We start from the raw sequence: 16660 nt of genomic DNA, 5'->3' as shown, positions 1-16660 counted from the left end.
ACTACTACTTTGCGTGCCGCATCATATGTCCCTCTTTCTGCTCTTCAAAATTTGGGACGTATAATTAACCCCTTTACGACCTATGAGGTATAGGTACGTCATAGGTCGCCTCCTCCTTTTCGGTGCGGGCTCCGGCGATTTCATCAGCTGACATGTACCCCTAACAGACCCGGGTGGAATCGCAATCCACCCACGGCTGTTAACATGTTAAATGCCGCTGTCAAACTCTGACAGCGGCATTTAACATGATTGCGCCGGAAGCGCATCATTAGCTCCGCCCATCGGCGCCCCTGTCACATGATCGCGGGGCGGCGATGGGTTGGAATGACAACCCGGGGTCTGCAGGAGATCCCTGTGGTTGTCATTGCCAAACTGCTATCAGCGCCGCCCTGCGGTCGACGCTCATAACAAATGAGCATTATTGTTACACATAGCAGGGCTGTAGCCCTGCTATGTGTAACACAAGCGATCAGAAGATAGCAGCTTCTAGTCTCCTAAGGAGACTATTGACGCATGTAAAAAGTAAAAAAAAAAAAAAAAAAAAAAAAAACTTTTCTAAAAAAATATAAACGTTTAAATCACCCCCCTTTCGCCCCATTCAAAATAAATCAATAAAAAAATACAAATATTTGGTATCGCCAAGTTCAGAATCGCCCGATCTATCAATATATAAAAATAATTAATCTGATCGGTAAACAGAGTAACGAGAAAAAAAATCAAAACGCCAGAATTACATTTGTTTGGTCGCCGCAACATTGCAATAAAATACAATAACGGGCAATCAAAACATCGTATCTATCCTAAAATGGTATCTATAAAAACGTCAGCTTGGCGCGCAAAAAAATAAGCCCAGATCCAAAAAAAATTGAGACGCTATGGGTCTCAGAAAATGGCATTTTTTTTTTTTTTTTTTACAAACTTTGGATTTTTTTTTCACCACTTAAATAAAAAAGAACATATACATGTTTGATATCTGCGTACTCGTAATGACCTGGAGAATAATAATGGCAGGTGAGTTTTAGCATTTAGTGAACGTGGTAAGAAACAAAAAACAATTGTGGAATTGAACTTTCTTTTACAATTTCACCGCACTTGGAATTTTTTTTCCATTTTCCAGTACACTATATGGTAAAAATTAATGGTATTGTTCAAACGTGCAACTCATCCTGCAAAAAACAAGCCCTCACATGGCCATATTGACGGAAAAGTAAAAAAGTTATGGCTTTGGGAAGAAGGGGAGCAAAAAACGAAAATGCAAGATCCCAAGGAGGTGAAGGAGTTGTCCAGGCTGAAGTGAAAAGTCTGCAGTCCCACTCTATGAGTAGGTGATGTGCTCACTGTCACGATTACCCTGCATGACCGCTGTGAGCGGCTGGTGGTCACATGTATGCGATTCGTATGGGTGCGGTCATATACCGACTAGATTCTCATCCATTTCTCTCAATAGAACATTGAGAGTAGCTGCAGAAATTTACGTGACGGCAGACAAGCACACACAGTCAGGATTCTCCGGCATCGGGAGGGGCTGATCATGTGACTGCAAGTATTATGCAAATCACATGCTTGCAGTCACATGACCACCTGGTCGCGCCATTAGCACTGGAGAGTCCTGACAGTGTGCACTGTGAGAATTCACAAGTCTGCAGTCACAAACCTGGATAACCCCATAACCCCTATTATCCCCACCACACACACAGAAAATCTACAAAACAACTCTGGTTTGAACAATATTTATTAAAAAAAAAGTTTTTGTTGCCTGTATCAACCAATCACAACGCAGCTTTCTTTTGAAGATCACTATAAGAAAAGAAGGCTGCGTTGTGATTGGTTGCTAAAAGTAACTTCTCTCTCAGGTTTTACTTGGTAGGACAGCCCCATCAGCAACATTTTTAATCATCTTCAAAACATGTTCAAATTAATAATACTTATCTACGGCTAGCTTTGGCAGCGGATTTTTTTTTAAAGACACCTAAATTTAGAGCTGCTAGAAAACTCCACATTTCTGGGAAGCAGCCAAGCTTCAATGCGCATGCGCCAGAGAACTTCTACTCCGCATGCGTCAGACGCTAGGCTAAGCGCATGCGTTGTACAGAACTTATTCCCTTCGCTCACGACTGTCTGGTCGCCTTGGCAACCGGAGCTGCTTCATTGTGTTCAGTCCGTACAGGCCGGAGCGCAGCATGTTGTCCGTTCTGGACGCCCTGTGGGAGGACCGGGATGTCCGCTTTGATATATCTCCGCAGTAAGTATAGCCCCTGGAGTGATGTCATCCTATGGAAACCCTTGGTGCCGTGGTACTACAAGTCGCAGCATGTCGTCGGACAGCGGTCACGTGACTTGCTGGCCTTTGTCATGTGATTATTTGTAGTACAAGTAAACTTCATTAACCCCTTGTCATGTTTACAAGCTGCTCCTCCCGTCTCAGACCGGGATTGGCCCCTGTGACCCCTTTCCTCGGTCTATTTTTGGGGAAGAAGAAATAACAAAAAACAACAACCTGAGGCCGCCATTTGTTATTTATTTATTTTTTACATACGGCTTATGGGATAAATATTACACTATTCAATTTGTTCAGAGAGTTACGCACACGGCGATACCAAATACATTATTATTATTTTTTTTACATTTTAATTATGTTCTTCAGAAAGTAGGGTGATGTGATTATTATTTTTTTATATAAATATATATACGTGCTTGTATTTTTAAAAGTTATTTTTTTACATTTTTTTATTAGTCCTCCTAGGGGACTTGAACCTGCAATTGCTGGTATAAGACGCTGCCGTATTTGTGTGCAAACATGACAAACACTGTGGGCTTCAGTAGTAGACCCCTAGCAGCAATGACAATATCATCGATACCCCATTTCCAACCTCTTAAAGAGGACCAGAAGTTTCCAGTTTCTACTCTTGTTTTATCCCTGCTGTTCCCCAGAGTATTCAGTTGTTTTTTTAAATCAACCATACGGTTCCAGAGATATGGGCCTTTTTATTCATATCTAATTTTTATGGTTTTTACAAGAGGGCATGACTTAGAGCCAGGGCTGTGGAGTTGGTAAGCCAAACCTCCGACTCCTCAATTTCCACGACTCCGACTCCCTCATACACGGCTCATGTTTAAGTGATAAATTTACTGTAGCACAGATTCATCTCAGCTAAAAGTCTAGACCAGTGATGGCGAACCTTTTAGAGACCAAGTGCCCAAACTGCAATCCAAAACCCACTTATTTATCGCCAAGTGCCAACCTGGCAATTTAACCTAAATATTGAGGTTTTAGTTTAGAAAAAACAACTGATGAGAAGAGCACGTGAGCGCAGTATAGAGCAGCCACAGGAAGGAGCAGGGGTCTGAGACTGCAGAAATAAAGAATGTGCTCACCCCCATCTTGGTATATGCCCCAATCCATGTATATATGCTGCCCGCCCCCCCATCCATGTATATATGTTGGCCGCCCCCCATCCATGTATATATGCTGCCCTCCCACCATCCATGTATACATGCTGCCCCCCCCATCCATGTATACATGCTGCCCTCCCCCCATCCATGTATACATGCTGCCCTTCCCCCATCCATGTATATATGCTGCCCTCCCCCATCCATGTATATATGCTGCTCTCCGCCCATCCTTGTATATATGCTGCCCCTCCATCCTTGTATATATGCTGCCCTACCCTCATCCTTGTATATATGCTGCCCTGCCCTCATCCTTGTATATATGCCACCCTGCCCTCATCCTTGTATATATGCCGCCCTGCCCTCATCCTTGTATATATGCCGCCCTGCCCTCATCCTTGTATATATGCCGCCTTGCCCCATCCTTGTATATATGCCGCCCTGCCCCCATCCTTGTATATATGCTGCCCTGCCCCCATCCTTGTATATATGCCGCCCTGCCCCCATCCTTGTATATATGCCGCCCTGCCCCCATCCTTGTATATATGCCGCCCTGCCCCCATCCTTGTATATATGCAGCCCTGCCCCCATCCTTGTGCATCGCATATTAAAAAAAAACAACATAATAAACACTCGTACTCACCTTCCTTCCTCTCCTGTAGCCAGCAGCTGACTCCAGCGTCCTATCGACGGGGGCGCATGACGTCACTGGCATGCGTCCAGTCGCTTGTACGCTGACATAAGCTGCAAGCCGCTGGCCTCTGATTGGCCAGCAGCGTGTATTGCGGTGCACGGGCCCGGTAAGTTTGTGCGCTGCAATACACTTCAGCTAGATGTGCGTCAGAGAACGCCCATCTAGCTGAAGTAGCGCTCGGACGCCCATCTAGCTGAAGTAGCGCTCGGACGCCCATCTAGCTGAAGTAGCGCTCGGACGCCCATCTAGCTGAAGTAGCGCTCGGACGCCCATCTAGCTGAAGTAGCGCTCGGACGCCCATCTAGCTGAAGTAGCGCTCGGACGCCCATCTAGCTGAAGTAGCGCTCGGACGCCCATCTAGCTGAAGTAGGGCTCGGACGCCCATCTAGCTGAAGTAGCGCTCGGACGTACATCTAGCTGAAGTAGCGGTGCTGGCGTCGGCACTCGGCGGGCTCAGAGTTCTCACCCGCCGGGCCCCATCCAGTAGCGCTAGTGCTGCGGCGATGGCGCTCGTGCCCACCGGGAGGGCTCTGCGTGCCCCCTCTGGCACGGGTGCCATAGGTTCGCCAGCACTGGTCTAGACCCTTAGATCAGGAATAGAACAGACATTTTTAGGACATTTCATAACTTTCCCAAATTCTTTTGAAAAAATATTCCCCACAAACTGCATTGAACTACTGTACCCAATTTATTATATATTTTAGGAGTTGGAGTTGATCCATTTTATACCAGCTCCGACTTCATGATTCTGACTCCACAGCCCTGCTTAGAGCATTAAATAAAGAGGCCCGTGTCTCGATAATTGTATCGCGGATTTAAAAAAAAAAAAAAGGAATAAAGTAAGAAAAGAGCAAAACCCAGCCACTTTTGACCTGGTGACGGACCCTCTTTGGGTACGAGGACACAACGTCTTTTTAGGCAGATTCCGCCTGGAGCGTTCCTGAGGAAGCCCTATAAGACACCAAAAAGAATGAACATAGTGGACGGCAGCGTCAAAACCACTTGCTGTGCACATGTTCCGTCTTTTGTCACTTCTTTTAACTGCTTCAGGCTTTGAAAGCTGTGAAGTGCTAAAAGAATTGACTGGTCCATTCTTCTGGCAACATCTGCTTGGAAGCTGCCACTATTTTGTATATGAAATTAAAAAAGAAAATATGTTAAAAAATCCGCCTTTAACCACAACAGTTAGATTTGGATGACAGCTGTATAACACAGCCAGTGGCATTCTTAGGGAAGAGTCAGACGGCTGTATAACTCGGACGAGGATCGCAACGCAATGCTCAGACTGGCCGGCGGCTCTCCTGACACGAGTGTGACAGCTGCATAGAAATACAAGCTATCATGCTTGGGTCAGGAGAGCAGTCGGCCAGTCCGAGCATTGCCGTCTGATTCTGCCTTCATGTATAGAACAAGCTTGTTCAAATCTGATACTAACATGATACTGAGATTTTGCTACCGTCCAAAATCTTGTGCACAAGCCATAGTCCTGCTTATGGAGAAGTGTACAGTGCCTTACTGTATCTCCATATGCCTGCAGTTTCCATATACCTGGTGGTGTGCTCCATCAGATGCCATATACTAGGGCTATTGCTGCAATGTGAGAGTGTTCTCATTCATTGACTGCAAATAACTTGAAAGTGGTGAAGAATTAAAGGAGTTTTCAGGTTTTGGAAAACTTTTGCCCCAGCTGCACCACATTTAAAAAAAAACAAAAAAACATCCCAAGCTTTCCGCGCCCTCCTTGGATCCAGCGCTGAGCCTGCCTCTGCTCTCGATGTCTGTTATTCTCTGCAGCGCTGACGTCACGTCAACAGCACTGCAGCCAATCAGTGGTTCTCAGCAGCTCGCACCGTCAATGTGGGCAGAGCCGCTGAGTTCCGTTATTGGCTGCAGTCCTATTGATGTGACGACTGTCCTGCAAGCAATAACAGACACCGGGAGCAGCGGCGGAGACTCAGTGCTGGACCCGGGGAGGGCGATGAAACCACAGTTTATTATAAAACAAACTGAATTCGTATACAGCTATATATAAAGACATCCTGGCCACATCAGGAATGGTGTCTGGGTTGTTTGCATATACTAGGAGGAGAAAACGCATCATTTCTGGGCATATGGCATATCTGCTATATTATAATACATTGGTATTTCCAAACCAGCAGCCATTGTCCTTGTAGATAATCTTATTAGGAGTCTAGGAAATAAGAAGCTTCAAGAAGCCGGTGAAATCCCCTGACGTGGTCATAAGTGCTTCTACTCTAATATGATAAACCACCGTAGCGTCAGACAGTAAGTTTATGGGTTTTTTGTTCGTACCTGTCTGGTTGGTTTTGGACCCTAAACCACCCCGTGCCTTTTTGCATGAACTTACAGTGTTTCTTATTAGCTAAATCAGATGCAATCAAAACGCCAAAATCAAGTTTTATAATGGTGAACTCTGTATGCAGATGAACATTGAGGAGTCATATGGGCGGTGACAATATCAGGAAGAGTCATGCAGGCAGGCCCCAACCCCTCCCCTCCTGGTTTGATCATCATCACTCGTCTACTCTATCTCGCTACCCACCTCCTCTGGCTTGTGCTATTGCTTTGTACCCCCTGAGCATGCACAGATTGCCTTTAGAAGGGGCGTCCCTTAAACAATATTCCTCATCTATTCTCATTCCTTGAGGAAAGCTGTAATGCCGCCAAAACAATGCATCTTGGATCATAATATCACATTGCAAAATGATTTGTAGTGCTGCCTCCCTTCTTTCCCTTATCCTGTATGGAAGTGTGTTTTTTATGAGACGCCTTTAAGGAAATGCATACACGATAAGTCCATAATATAATTAGATGTTATAATGGCAGTAAATAGTGGACATCTGAAGTTGGACAGGCTCCGCAGCACATAATCAAAGAACGCCGTGTGCACCTACAACAAGGGATCTTAGGGGTAACATTTAAAGGGAATCTGTCACCCCGTGAGACTTATCAGACCTCTAATATGGGCATACAGGTGATAGAAATGTAAATCTATACTTATCTTTATGCCCCATATTAGAGGTTTGGTTGCTTTAAAAAGTCTTTTTATGAAATCAGTTTTTTCACTCTTGCCGTACGGAGGACGCTACGAAATCCCTGCCTACTTACTTAATTTCAATATCCCCCCCTCCCCTGCACGTCACAGGGCCCTGTGATGTGCTGTTTTGTTTTGCAGATCCCGTGCATGCTCTTGTCTGCAGGCGCTGGGGAGTCACTTCCGCTCCAGTGACCTCCGGCGTGCGCAACAATGAGGTTTGCTCCCCACATCCTCATGGCATCCTAATAGTTAGGAACCATATTGTATATATGTATACATGTATATATGTGTGTGTATATATATATATATATATATATATATATATATATATATATACACTGCTCAAAAAAAAAAAGGGAACACTCAAATAACATATCCTAGCTCTGAATGAATGAAATATTCTCATTGAATACTTTGTTCTGTACAAAGTTGAATGTGCTGACAACAAAATCACACAAAAATCATCAATGGAAATCAAATTTATTAACCAATGGAAGTCTGGATTTGGAGTCGCCCCCCAAATTAAAGTGGAAAAACACACTACAGGCTGATCCAACTTTGATGTAATGCCCTTAAAACAAGTCAAAATGAGGCTCAGTATTGTGTGTGGCCTCCACGTGCCTGCAAATTTATTAAAAAACAAAAACTGAAATATCACATGGTCATAAGTATTCAGACCCTTTGCTCAGACACTCATATTTAAGTCACATGCTGTCCATTTCATTGTGATCCTCCTTGAGATGGTTCTACTCCTCCATTGGAGTCCAGCTGTGTTTAATTAAACTGATAGGACTTGATTTGGAAAGGCACCCACCTGTCTATATAAGACCTCACAGCTCACCGTGCATGTCAGACCAAATGAGAATTAGACAACCAACAGAAGATTAGACCCCTAAAATATAACTTTTATTCGAATATGCTAAAAAGGACTCAGTAGTCACCATAACAACAAACACAAAAACAAGACAAAATGCCAGGGAACAGGGATAAGTCACACATCAGTCAGGATCTTGGGTCTCCTTAAATGCATATCTATGATGAATTGTCGGCTTCTTAATCTGTACGTTCACTTTTCTCTATCTTTTATTCACGATTGTGGTTTTTTAAATATAAAGATAGAGATTTACCAGGGATAATAGGGACACCGACGTTGAGCGGGGGCGCCACGGAGCAAAAATTAGGGTGCCAACCTCCGCTGTCAGGAAGGGAGAGAATTTAGGGACAAAATAGGAACAGATAGAGCCCGTAATCCTTCCTGACTGATGTGTGACTTATCCCTGTTCCCTGGCATTTTGTCTTGTTTTTGTGTTTGTTGTTATGGTGACTACTGAGTCCTTTTTAGCATATTCGAATAAAAGTTATATTTTAGGGGTCTAATCTTCTGTTGGTTGTCTAGTTTTGCAATTGGGCCCCGCTTATACATTCCTTGTTCAGGTGTTTAATCAGACCAAATGAGAATCATGAGCTCAAAGGAACTTCCCAAGGAGCTCAGAGACAAAATTGTGGCAAGGCACAGATCTGACCAAGGTTATAAATAAATTTCTGCATTACTCAAGGTTCCTAAGAGCACAGTGGCCTCCATAATTCTTAAATGGAAGAAGTTTGGGACCACCAGAAGTCTTCCTAGACCTGGCAGTCCAGCCAAACTGAGCAATCGTGGGAGAAGAGCCTTGCTGATAGAGGTAAAGAAGAACCCCAAGATCACTGTGGCTGAGTTCCAGAGATGCAGTAGAGTTATGGGAGAAAGTTCCACATAGTCAACTATCACTGCAGCCCTCCACCAGTCGGGCCTTTATGGCAGAGTGGCCCGACGGAAGCCTCTCCTCAGTGCAAGACATATGAAACCCTGCATAGAGTTTGCTCAAAAACACATCAAGGACTCCCAGACTATGAGAAATAAGATTCTCTGGTCTGATGAGACGAAGAGAGAACTTTTTGGTGATAATTCTAAGTGGTATGTGTGGAGAAAACTAGGCACTGCTCATCACCAACCCAATACAATCCCAACAGTGAAACATGGTGGTGGCAGCATCATGCTATGGGGGTGTTTTTCAGCTGCAGGGACAGGACGACTGGTTACAATTGAAGGAAACATGAATGCAGCCAAGTACAGAGATATCCTGGATGAAAACCTCTTCCAGAGTGCTCTGGACCTCAGACTTGGCCCAAGGTTCACCTTCCAACAAGACAGTGGTCCTAAGCACACAGCTAAAATAGCAAGGGAGTGGCTTCAGAACAACTCTGTGACTATTCTTGACTGGCCCAGCCAGAACCCTGACCTAAACCCAATTGAGCATCTCTGGAGAGACCTGAAAATGGCTGTCCACTAACGTTCACCATCCAACCTGACGGAACTGGAGAGGATCAGTAAGGAAGAATGGCAGAGGATCCCCAAATCCAGGTGTGAAAAACTTGTTGCATCATTCCCAAGAAGACTCATGGCTGTACTAGCTCAACGGGGTGCTTCTACTCAATACTGAGCAAAGGGTCTGAATACTTGTGACCATGTGATATTTCAGTTTTTCTTTTTTAATTTGCAAAAATTTCTACAGTTCTGTTTTTTTCAGTCAAGATGTGGTGCAGAGTGTACTTTAATTAAAAAAAAATGAACTTTTTAGAATTTACCAAATGGCTGCAGTGAAAGAAAGAGTGAAAAATGTAAAGGGGTCTGAATACTTTCCGTACCCACTGCATAGTAATCATTGACCTCTTGTATTTCAGACAGATGAAGATGAGACCAGGAGAAGCGCTGATAGACTGCTTAGACTCTATTGAAGACACCAAGGGGAACAACGGAGACAGAGGTATCTGTCATTCATAATTACAATTTAAGAAATATTTTTTTTCTTTTCTTATTGGTGTATTGGAATACTGTTTTCCTTCAGAATGGTTGTATTATTAATTGACTTACTCTGATAACTATGTGTTTGTTTTTTGTTGCAGGGAGGCTTCTAGTGTCCAATCTGAGAATTATTTGGCATTCAATAGCACTGCCCAGAGTTAACCTCGGTACGTATTACTTGTTACTGTCAATACATTGGGACAGTTCATATGAAAACTGCATTTAATCCCTTCCAGACTGGTCGATTTTTCTGTTTTTGAGCATTTTTTTTCCTGGCACTTGCTTCACGGTGGGGCCAGTGAGACCATAAAACAGCGTGCTCCCAGACCATATGCTTTAAATACCGCTATAAGAGATTGACTGAGGCATTTAAGGGGTCAACAGCAGTGGGCAAAGCACAGCTCCACTTACTGCTGTGTAAGTGGAGCTTTGCTTTGTAACAGACATCATTAGCCGAGAATGATGCAGGCTCAGCTCCTGAGTCTGCATCAAAGACTAAAACCTAACACTGGACATATCAGTATGTCCAGTGTCGGGAAATGGTTAATTAAACAAGAACCCAGAAGATGTCGGCTGCCATCCCTCTACCATAATGGATGAGAAATGTTTATTTAATTTTTTCCAAATGTGTATATATATTTTTTCTTTTTTTTTCCAGCGGTTGGCTACAATTGCGTAATAAACATTACCACAAGAACTGCAAACTCAGTAAGTGTGGACAATTTTATATGATTTAGTACTAAGAAACGATGCATTTCTAAGCTGTTATTACACAAGTTTCCAAAAGGGGTGAAAAATGCAATATAGCTGAAATCTGTGAATGCAGCCTGAATGCGTTTTCCATATTAAAAGTATTTTCAAACACTGGGATCCGGGATCTCGGGCATCAGAGATTTCTGTTCGTTGGTCACCCAACATAAGCCTTTCTTTTTTACTTTATGTCTGCTGCACTACCAGCAGAACACTGATGGTACAGCAGGGTTTATTCTGATGACATACACATGGGGCAGACCTGCCTCTATCACTAAGGCCTCTTTCAAATTTCAAAGACCAGTACTGGAGTGTAAGGCAGCGCTAGTCATCATACTGGGGGATACTCGCTGCACCGGGTAAATTAAGCACACGTGCAATGTCCTTCCGGTATTTTCTCAATACAGCAGTTTATTATGTTATCATAAACCGCTGTTCACACACATGATGTCCATCTTAGTTTGTCACCGGCATGTTTACACATATACACAAATAGCAGACAGGCCCAATTGGCCCAGGTCACAGCCTTCAGCAAGGTAATACTATAGCAATGTCCATAACACAGTCCATGTAACAAAGTGTATTACCTTTGCCGGGTTTAGTTGCTGCAGTCCCTTTAATCCGCCACCACTGTGGCTTTGTGGCTTCCCAGGTGGGGGTCTCTAGCCGTCGTCCCGTCTAAGGCTACTGGAATGTTTCATTCACACCCATCCAGTCTGCGCCTTTCCGGACTCTTCACCAAGCCTCTGCCTTCCAAGGCCACTAGCATCCACTCACAGGATCCAGTCTCAGCCTTTCAGGCTGCCAGGCTTCACTCAGCCTCACTAGGCAGAACGGTGTCCCACACACATGGGGAACAGGCCTACACCGAACACACCTGTCTCCAATTACCGGGGTTTATATATCCTGTGCACACATACACCCATACTGACAGGACCTTGCTGATGTCACAGTCATGTGATCAGTCAGCTGTGTGTATAGGTCCTGTGTGCTGTCCCAGTCATGTGTACAGACCTTTACTGTGCATACAGGACCTGTGTGATGTCACAGTCATGTGACCAGTCAGTTAAAGGGGAAGGTACATGGTCAGGTAAAACACATCCTGGACCATTTACAGTAATGCTAGCAAGCTGCTGCATTACATGGAGATATCCATCTACCTGTGTGGCAACCGTGTGCCGCATCAGAATCACACGTACTGGCGCCTGGGAATCAGCGGTACAGTTAGTGCTGTTCCCAAGGGCCGGGTGCTGGAGGCATCTGTCATCATTGTCCCCTGCTTGCGCTGCGATCAGCGCGAGCAGGGGACAATGTTGAGAGTAGTATTCTTCTACCGCTGTCTCCAAAAAATGTAAAAATAATAAAATAAAAAAATCATTATACTCACCTGTCTGAAGTTGAAATAATCAAGTGTCCCACGCTGTATTCCATCTGACCGACATTTTTGCATCAGCGTGCGCGGTGGCTTGAGGCGACTGCACACGCTGGGGAGTAGGGGAAGATGACTTGCTGCTGCGAGCGGACCTCTGAACTGCGCTGAGCTCACTGAGCGGTTTACTGTCTCTGGAAAACTTTGAAAGACTTCCACAGCTGATAAAATATACACTGCAACATGCAGTTCAAGGGAGAATACAAAAAAACTCCTCTGTTCTTTGGACTTTTACCCATTTACGATGATGAGAAAACCCCTTTAGTTTATAACCTCTATGGCACCAGCTTAGTCTGCTCGCAGAACAGTGTCCTGTTCTGCAATTACTAAAAAGGGTATTCCCTTCTCCAAGATCCTATCCCAATATCTAGTAGGTGTAATAATAATAATATTAGCAAATACCGCCAATTAAAAATGTAGTATAGTTCTTCTGTTTTGCTATGTTGCTTACCTGATATGCAGGGCATTGCAGTAGCTTAGGTCTCCATGGTTACTACCACTCATATAGTGACAGTTAGTTGTTAATGGTCATAACCATGGATACCTAAGTTACTTCAATGCCCTGTACATGGGGTAAGTAACATAGTTTATCAGAAGAACTATACTAGATTTCTTATTGGAGGTATTTGCTAATATTATTATTACACCTGCTACATATTGGGACAGAATTTTGGAGATTGGAGTAACCCTTTAACTACTGATGCTTGTAATAAAGTGCAGCAATAAAGTGTCTAGAGTGGCAAATGACCAAAGATCAGAACTGGTGCAAATCACTGAAGCGCCCCGCTCTGGACCCACAGGGGTGGGTGCGAGTAAGTATATCTCATTTTAATATTCAGATGATATCTCTGGTGTTGCTACATTTTTTTTAGAGGCCATGCATCCTTTTAACTTATCATCATTTTCAATAGTTGTGGTTTTAGTAGTTCTGCAGTCGGATCTATGTATTTATATATTTATGATATTTGTTCTGTTCATCATTAGAAATTACGAGGCCAGACGGAAGCCCTGTACATACTGACTAAGTGCAACAACACTCGTTTTGAGTTTATATTCACAAATGTGGTACCAGGGAGCCCCCGGCTCTTCACTTCAGTTATTGCTGTACACAGGTAGGTGGATTTTTTATTTTTTTTTCTTCAGTTTTTTACATTTTGTAAAATTTGTAGCATCAGAAATGGTGCCATAAATCTATGCTGGTCCAGACCTGGAATACACAGCAGATTTTCCAGAGAGAATCGGCGGCATATCTGACCTGTGTGTACATACCCTGAGGCTATCATGCAGCTCTGATCTTTATGGCACACTCACAGTGGCATATAATACAGAGGAGTGCATTGCAAGAAAACATCGCATTGCACTCTGACCAATGTTATTCAACGAGTCAGTGTCCATCTGCGAGTTTGTCCTCCGCTCTAATCGGACTGGGGAAAAAAATCACCGCAGGGTGCGAGTGGATGCGAGAGTCGGATTGCACTCGCCAATGCAAGTAAATGGGTTTGAGAAAAAAATAGGACCGCACATGTGCCTCTTGATCTCTACGCACACATCTCAAAGGAAACCCGACATTTCATGAGCCAGGTACAGTAAAATCATAGCCCGAACCGTCAGAATAGAGAGATAGATACATGTCCTGTAGATATTTAATGTCACAAGCCCCCTACATATAATAAAGTAGCACCCTTTAGTGCCTTTCATGTGGCACTAAAATGTGTTTAGGCTTATTTAACTTATTAAATAAATAATAAAAAAAAATGATGTGGGCTCCCCCCTATTTTTGATAACCAGCCAAGGTAAAGCAGACAGCTGCAGGCTTATAGTGTCAGGCTGGGAAGGTCCCTGGTTATTGGGCCATTCCCAGTCTAAAAATGAAAGTCCGCAGCCTCCCCAGAATTGGCGCATCACATGAGATTGGCCTGACATCAACCCCATCAGCCATTGCCACTGCACCAGAGCAATCGGGAAGAGCCAGGCCAAGCACCAGAATTGGCGCATCTCATGTGATGCCCCAATTCTGGGTCGGTTGCGGGATTGTATTTTTAGGCTGGGAAGGGCCCAATAACCGGGGACCTTCCAGTCCTGATAATATAAGCCTGCAGCTGTCTGCTTTACCTTGGCTGGTTATCAAAAATAGGGGGGGGACCCGTGTCATTTAAAAAAAAAAATTATTTACTTATTAAATGGAAAGCTATTGAAAGCTAGCTATAAATTACATAGAGAATTACAGTATGTAAAAGATGATGTTAAAAACGCATTGCATATGGATTGCTTATACAGTTATATGAAAAAGTTTGGGCACCCCTATTAATCTTAAGCTTAATGTTTTATAAAAATTGGTGTTTTTGCAACAGTTTGATATATGTAATAACTGTTGGACACAGTAATGTTTCTGTCTTGAAATGAGGTTTATTGTCATACGGATGCTAGGTGACTAAAAAATCGCATACTCACATAACATAAGTTGAACCATACTGATTCCACTCGTCCAACTTTTCAGGAGCAACATCGGAGCTATTTTTATAAGGTAATGTAAGCGAGCCCTTAAGTGGATACTTATGTACCCTACTTAGCATCCGTTGATCCAGGTTTTCTGCTATGTTCTTCTTTGATGCCTTTTATTATTATTATTTATTATTATAGCGCCATTTATTCCATGGCACTTTACCTGTGAAGAAGGGGTATACATACGAGAACAATTACAAGAAGGGTTATACATGCAAGAACAATTATGATTCCAGCGTTCATTTTTAACAATGTTCCTTACTTTTGTATTTTCGTAGAGCTTATGAAACATCTAAAATGTATCGAGATCTCAAGCTAAGAGGTGCACTGATCCAAAATAAACAACTCCGACTCCTACCACGGGAACAAGTTTATGACAAAATCAATGGAGTCTGGAACTTATCCAGTGATCAGGTAATAAGGGGATATCATCAAGTAAATTATAATTTATTCACGAAAATTAAAAAAGAAACAAAAAAAAACAGAAGACACAGCTTTTATGGTCATTCACAGCTCATCAAAAAGTTAATTAATTTCAGTTCTTCAATACAAAAAGTGAAACTCGTCTATTATATAGAGTCATTACAGAGTGATCTATTTCAAGTGTTTATTTCTGTTAATATTGATGATTATGGCTTACAGCCAATGAAAACACAAAAGTCATTATCTCAGTAAATTAGAATACTTTATAACAACAGCTTGAAAAATGTTTTTAAAATCTGAAATGTATGTTCAGTAAATGCCCTCAATACTTGGTCGGGACTCCTTTTGCATCAATTACTGCATCAATGTGGCATGGCATGGAGGCGATCAGCCTGTGGCACTGCTGAGGTGTTATGGAAGCCCAGGTTGCTTTGATAGCAGCCTTCAGCTCGTCTGCATTGTTGGGTCTGGTGTCTCTCATCTTCCTCTTGACGATACCCCATAGATTTTCTATGGGGTTAAGGTCAGGCGAGTTTGCTGGCCAATCAAGCACAGTGATACTGTTGTGTGTAAACCAGGTATTGGTACTTTTGGCAGTGTGGACAGGTGCCAAGTCCTGCTGGAGAATGACATTTCCATCTCCAAAAAGCTTGTCGGCAGAGGGAAGCATGAAGTGCTCTAAAACTTCCTGGTAGACGGCTGCGCTGACTTTGGTCTTGATAAAACACAGTGGACCTACACCAGCAGATGACATGGCTCCCCAAACCATCACTGATTGTGGAAACTTCACACTAGACCTCAAGCAGCTTGGATTGTGACCTCTCCACTCTTCCTCCAGACTCTGGGACCTTGATTCACAAATGAAAATTGGAACTCTGGGACCTTGTGGAGTGTGTCAATGACTGCCTTCTGGACATCTGTCAAGTCAGCAGTCTTCCCCATGATTGTGGAGCCTACTGAAACAGACTAAGGACCCTTTTTAAATGCTTAGGAAGCCTTTGCAGATGTTTTTTTGTCAATTATTCTAATTTACTGAGATAATGACTTTTGTGTTTTCATTGGCTGTAAGCCATAATCATCAACATTAACAGAAATAAACACTTTAAATAGATCACTCTGTTTGTAATGACTCTATATATATGAGTTTCACTTTTTGTATTGAAGAACTGAAATAAATTAACTTTCTGATGATATTCTAATTTAGTGAGATGCACCTGTATGCCCATGAATTATTGATGCTTCAGGTTGACTTGTTAACTAAAGTGTAACCCCTTCCCAGCATTCGCCATACATGTTGGGTGCAAGTATATGACCCAGGCTTAGAACTTACTCAGCTATGTAAGGTGTGCCATTCTGGTGGTTTCTGATGTTCCACCTTTGCCGATTGGCTGTCATGTTTGTACTCCTGTGAAACTCAACTACAGGGTGGGCTTCAGAGGTGACCATCATTTTAGTTGTATATTGTAATACAGTTGTATTGCAGAATATACAACAAACAATCAGGCGAATTCAGTTTCTAAGGAAACAAAAAAAAAAAGAAGGAAAAAAACAAAAAGTATTTCAAATATTAAA

At 43.0% G+C, this 16660-nt stretch overlaps 1 protein-coding gene across 6 annotated transcripts in view; it reads left to right on the top strand.

Annotated features, from left to right (window-relative positions):
• The first annotated feature begins 2043 nt into the window (after positions 1 to 2043).
• The window catches only part of BBS5 (Bardet-Biedl syndrome 5), a 31439-nt gene continuing 16822 nt past the window's right edge, over positions 2044 to 16660 (top strand). For all 6 annotated transcript variants that reach the window (XM_073645675.1, XM_073645672.1, XM_073645674.1 and 3 more), the window contains exons 1-6: positions 2044 to 2242; positions 9864 to 9946; positions 10086 to 10151; positions 10643 to 10692; positions 13148 to 13275; positions 14944 to 15079. In XM_073645675.1, the coding sequence (XP_073501776.1) occupies positions 2181 to 2242; positions 9864 to 9946; positions 10086 to 10151; positions 10643 to 10692; positions 13148 to 13275; positions 14944 to 15079 (525 nt within the window). In that variant the 5' untranslated portion in view covers positions 2044 to 2180. The remainder of the gene's footprint in view (positions 2243 to 9863; positions 9947 to 10085; positions 10152 to 10642; positions 10693 to 13147; positions 13276 to 14943; positions 15080 to 16660) is intronic.

The sequence above is a fragment of the Phyllobates terribilis genome, unplaced genomic scaffold (assembly GCF_046119375.1).
Source record: "Phyllobates terribilis strain yellow unplaced genomic scaffold, ASM4611937v1 Scaffold_9__5_contigs__length_417890890, whole genome shotgun sequence".
Classification (NCBI taxonomy): domain Eukaryota; kingdom Metazoa; phylum Chordata; class Amphibia; order Anura; family Dendrobatidae; genus Phyllobates; species Phyllobates terribilis.
This window is presented reverse-complemented; position numbering and strand designations above follow the sequence as displayed.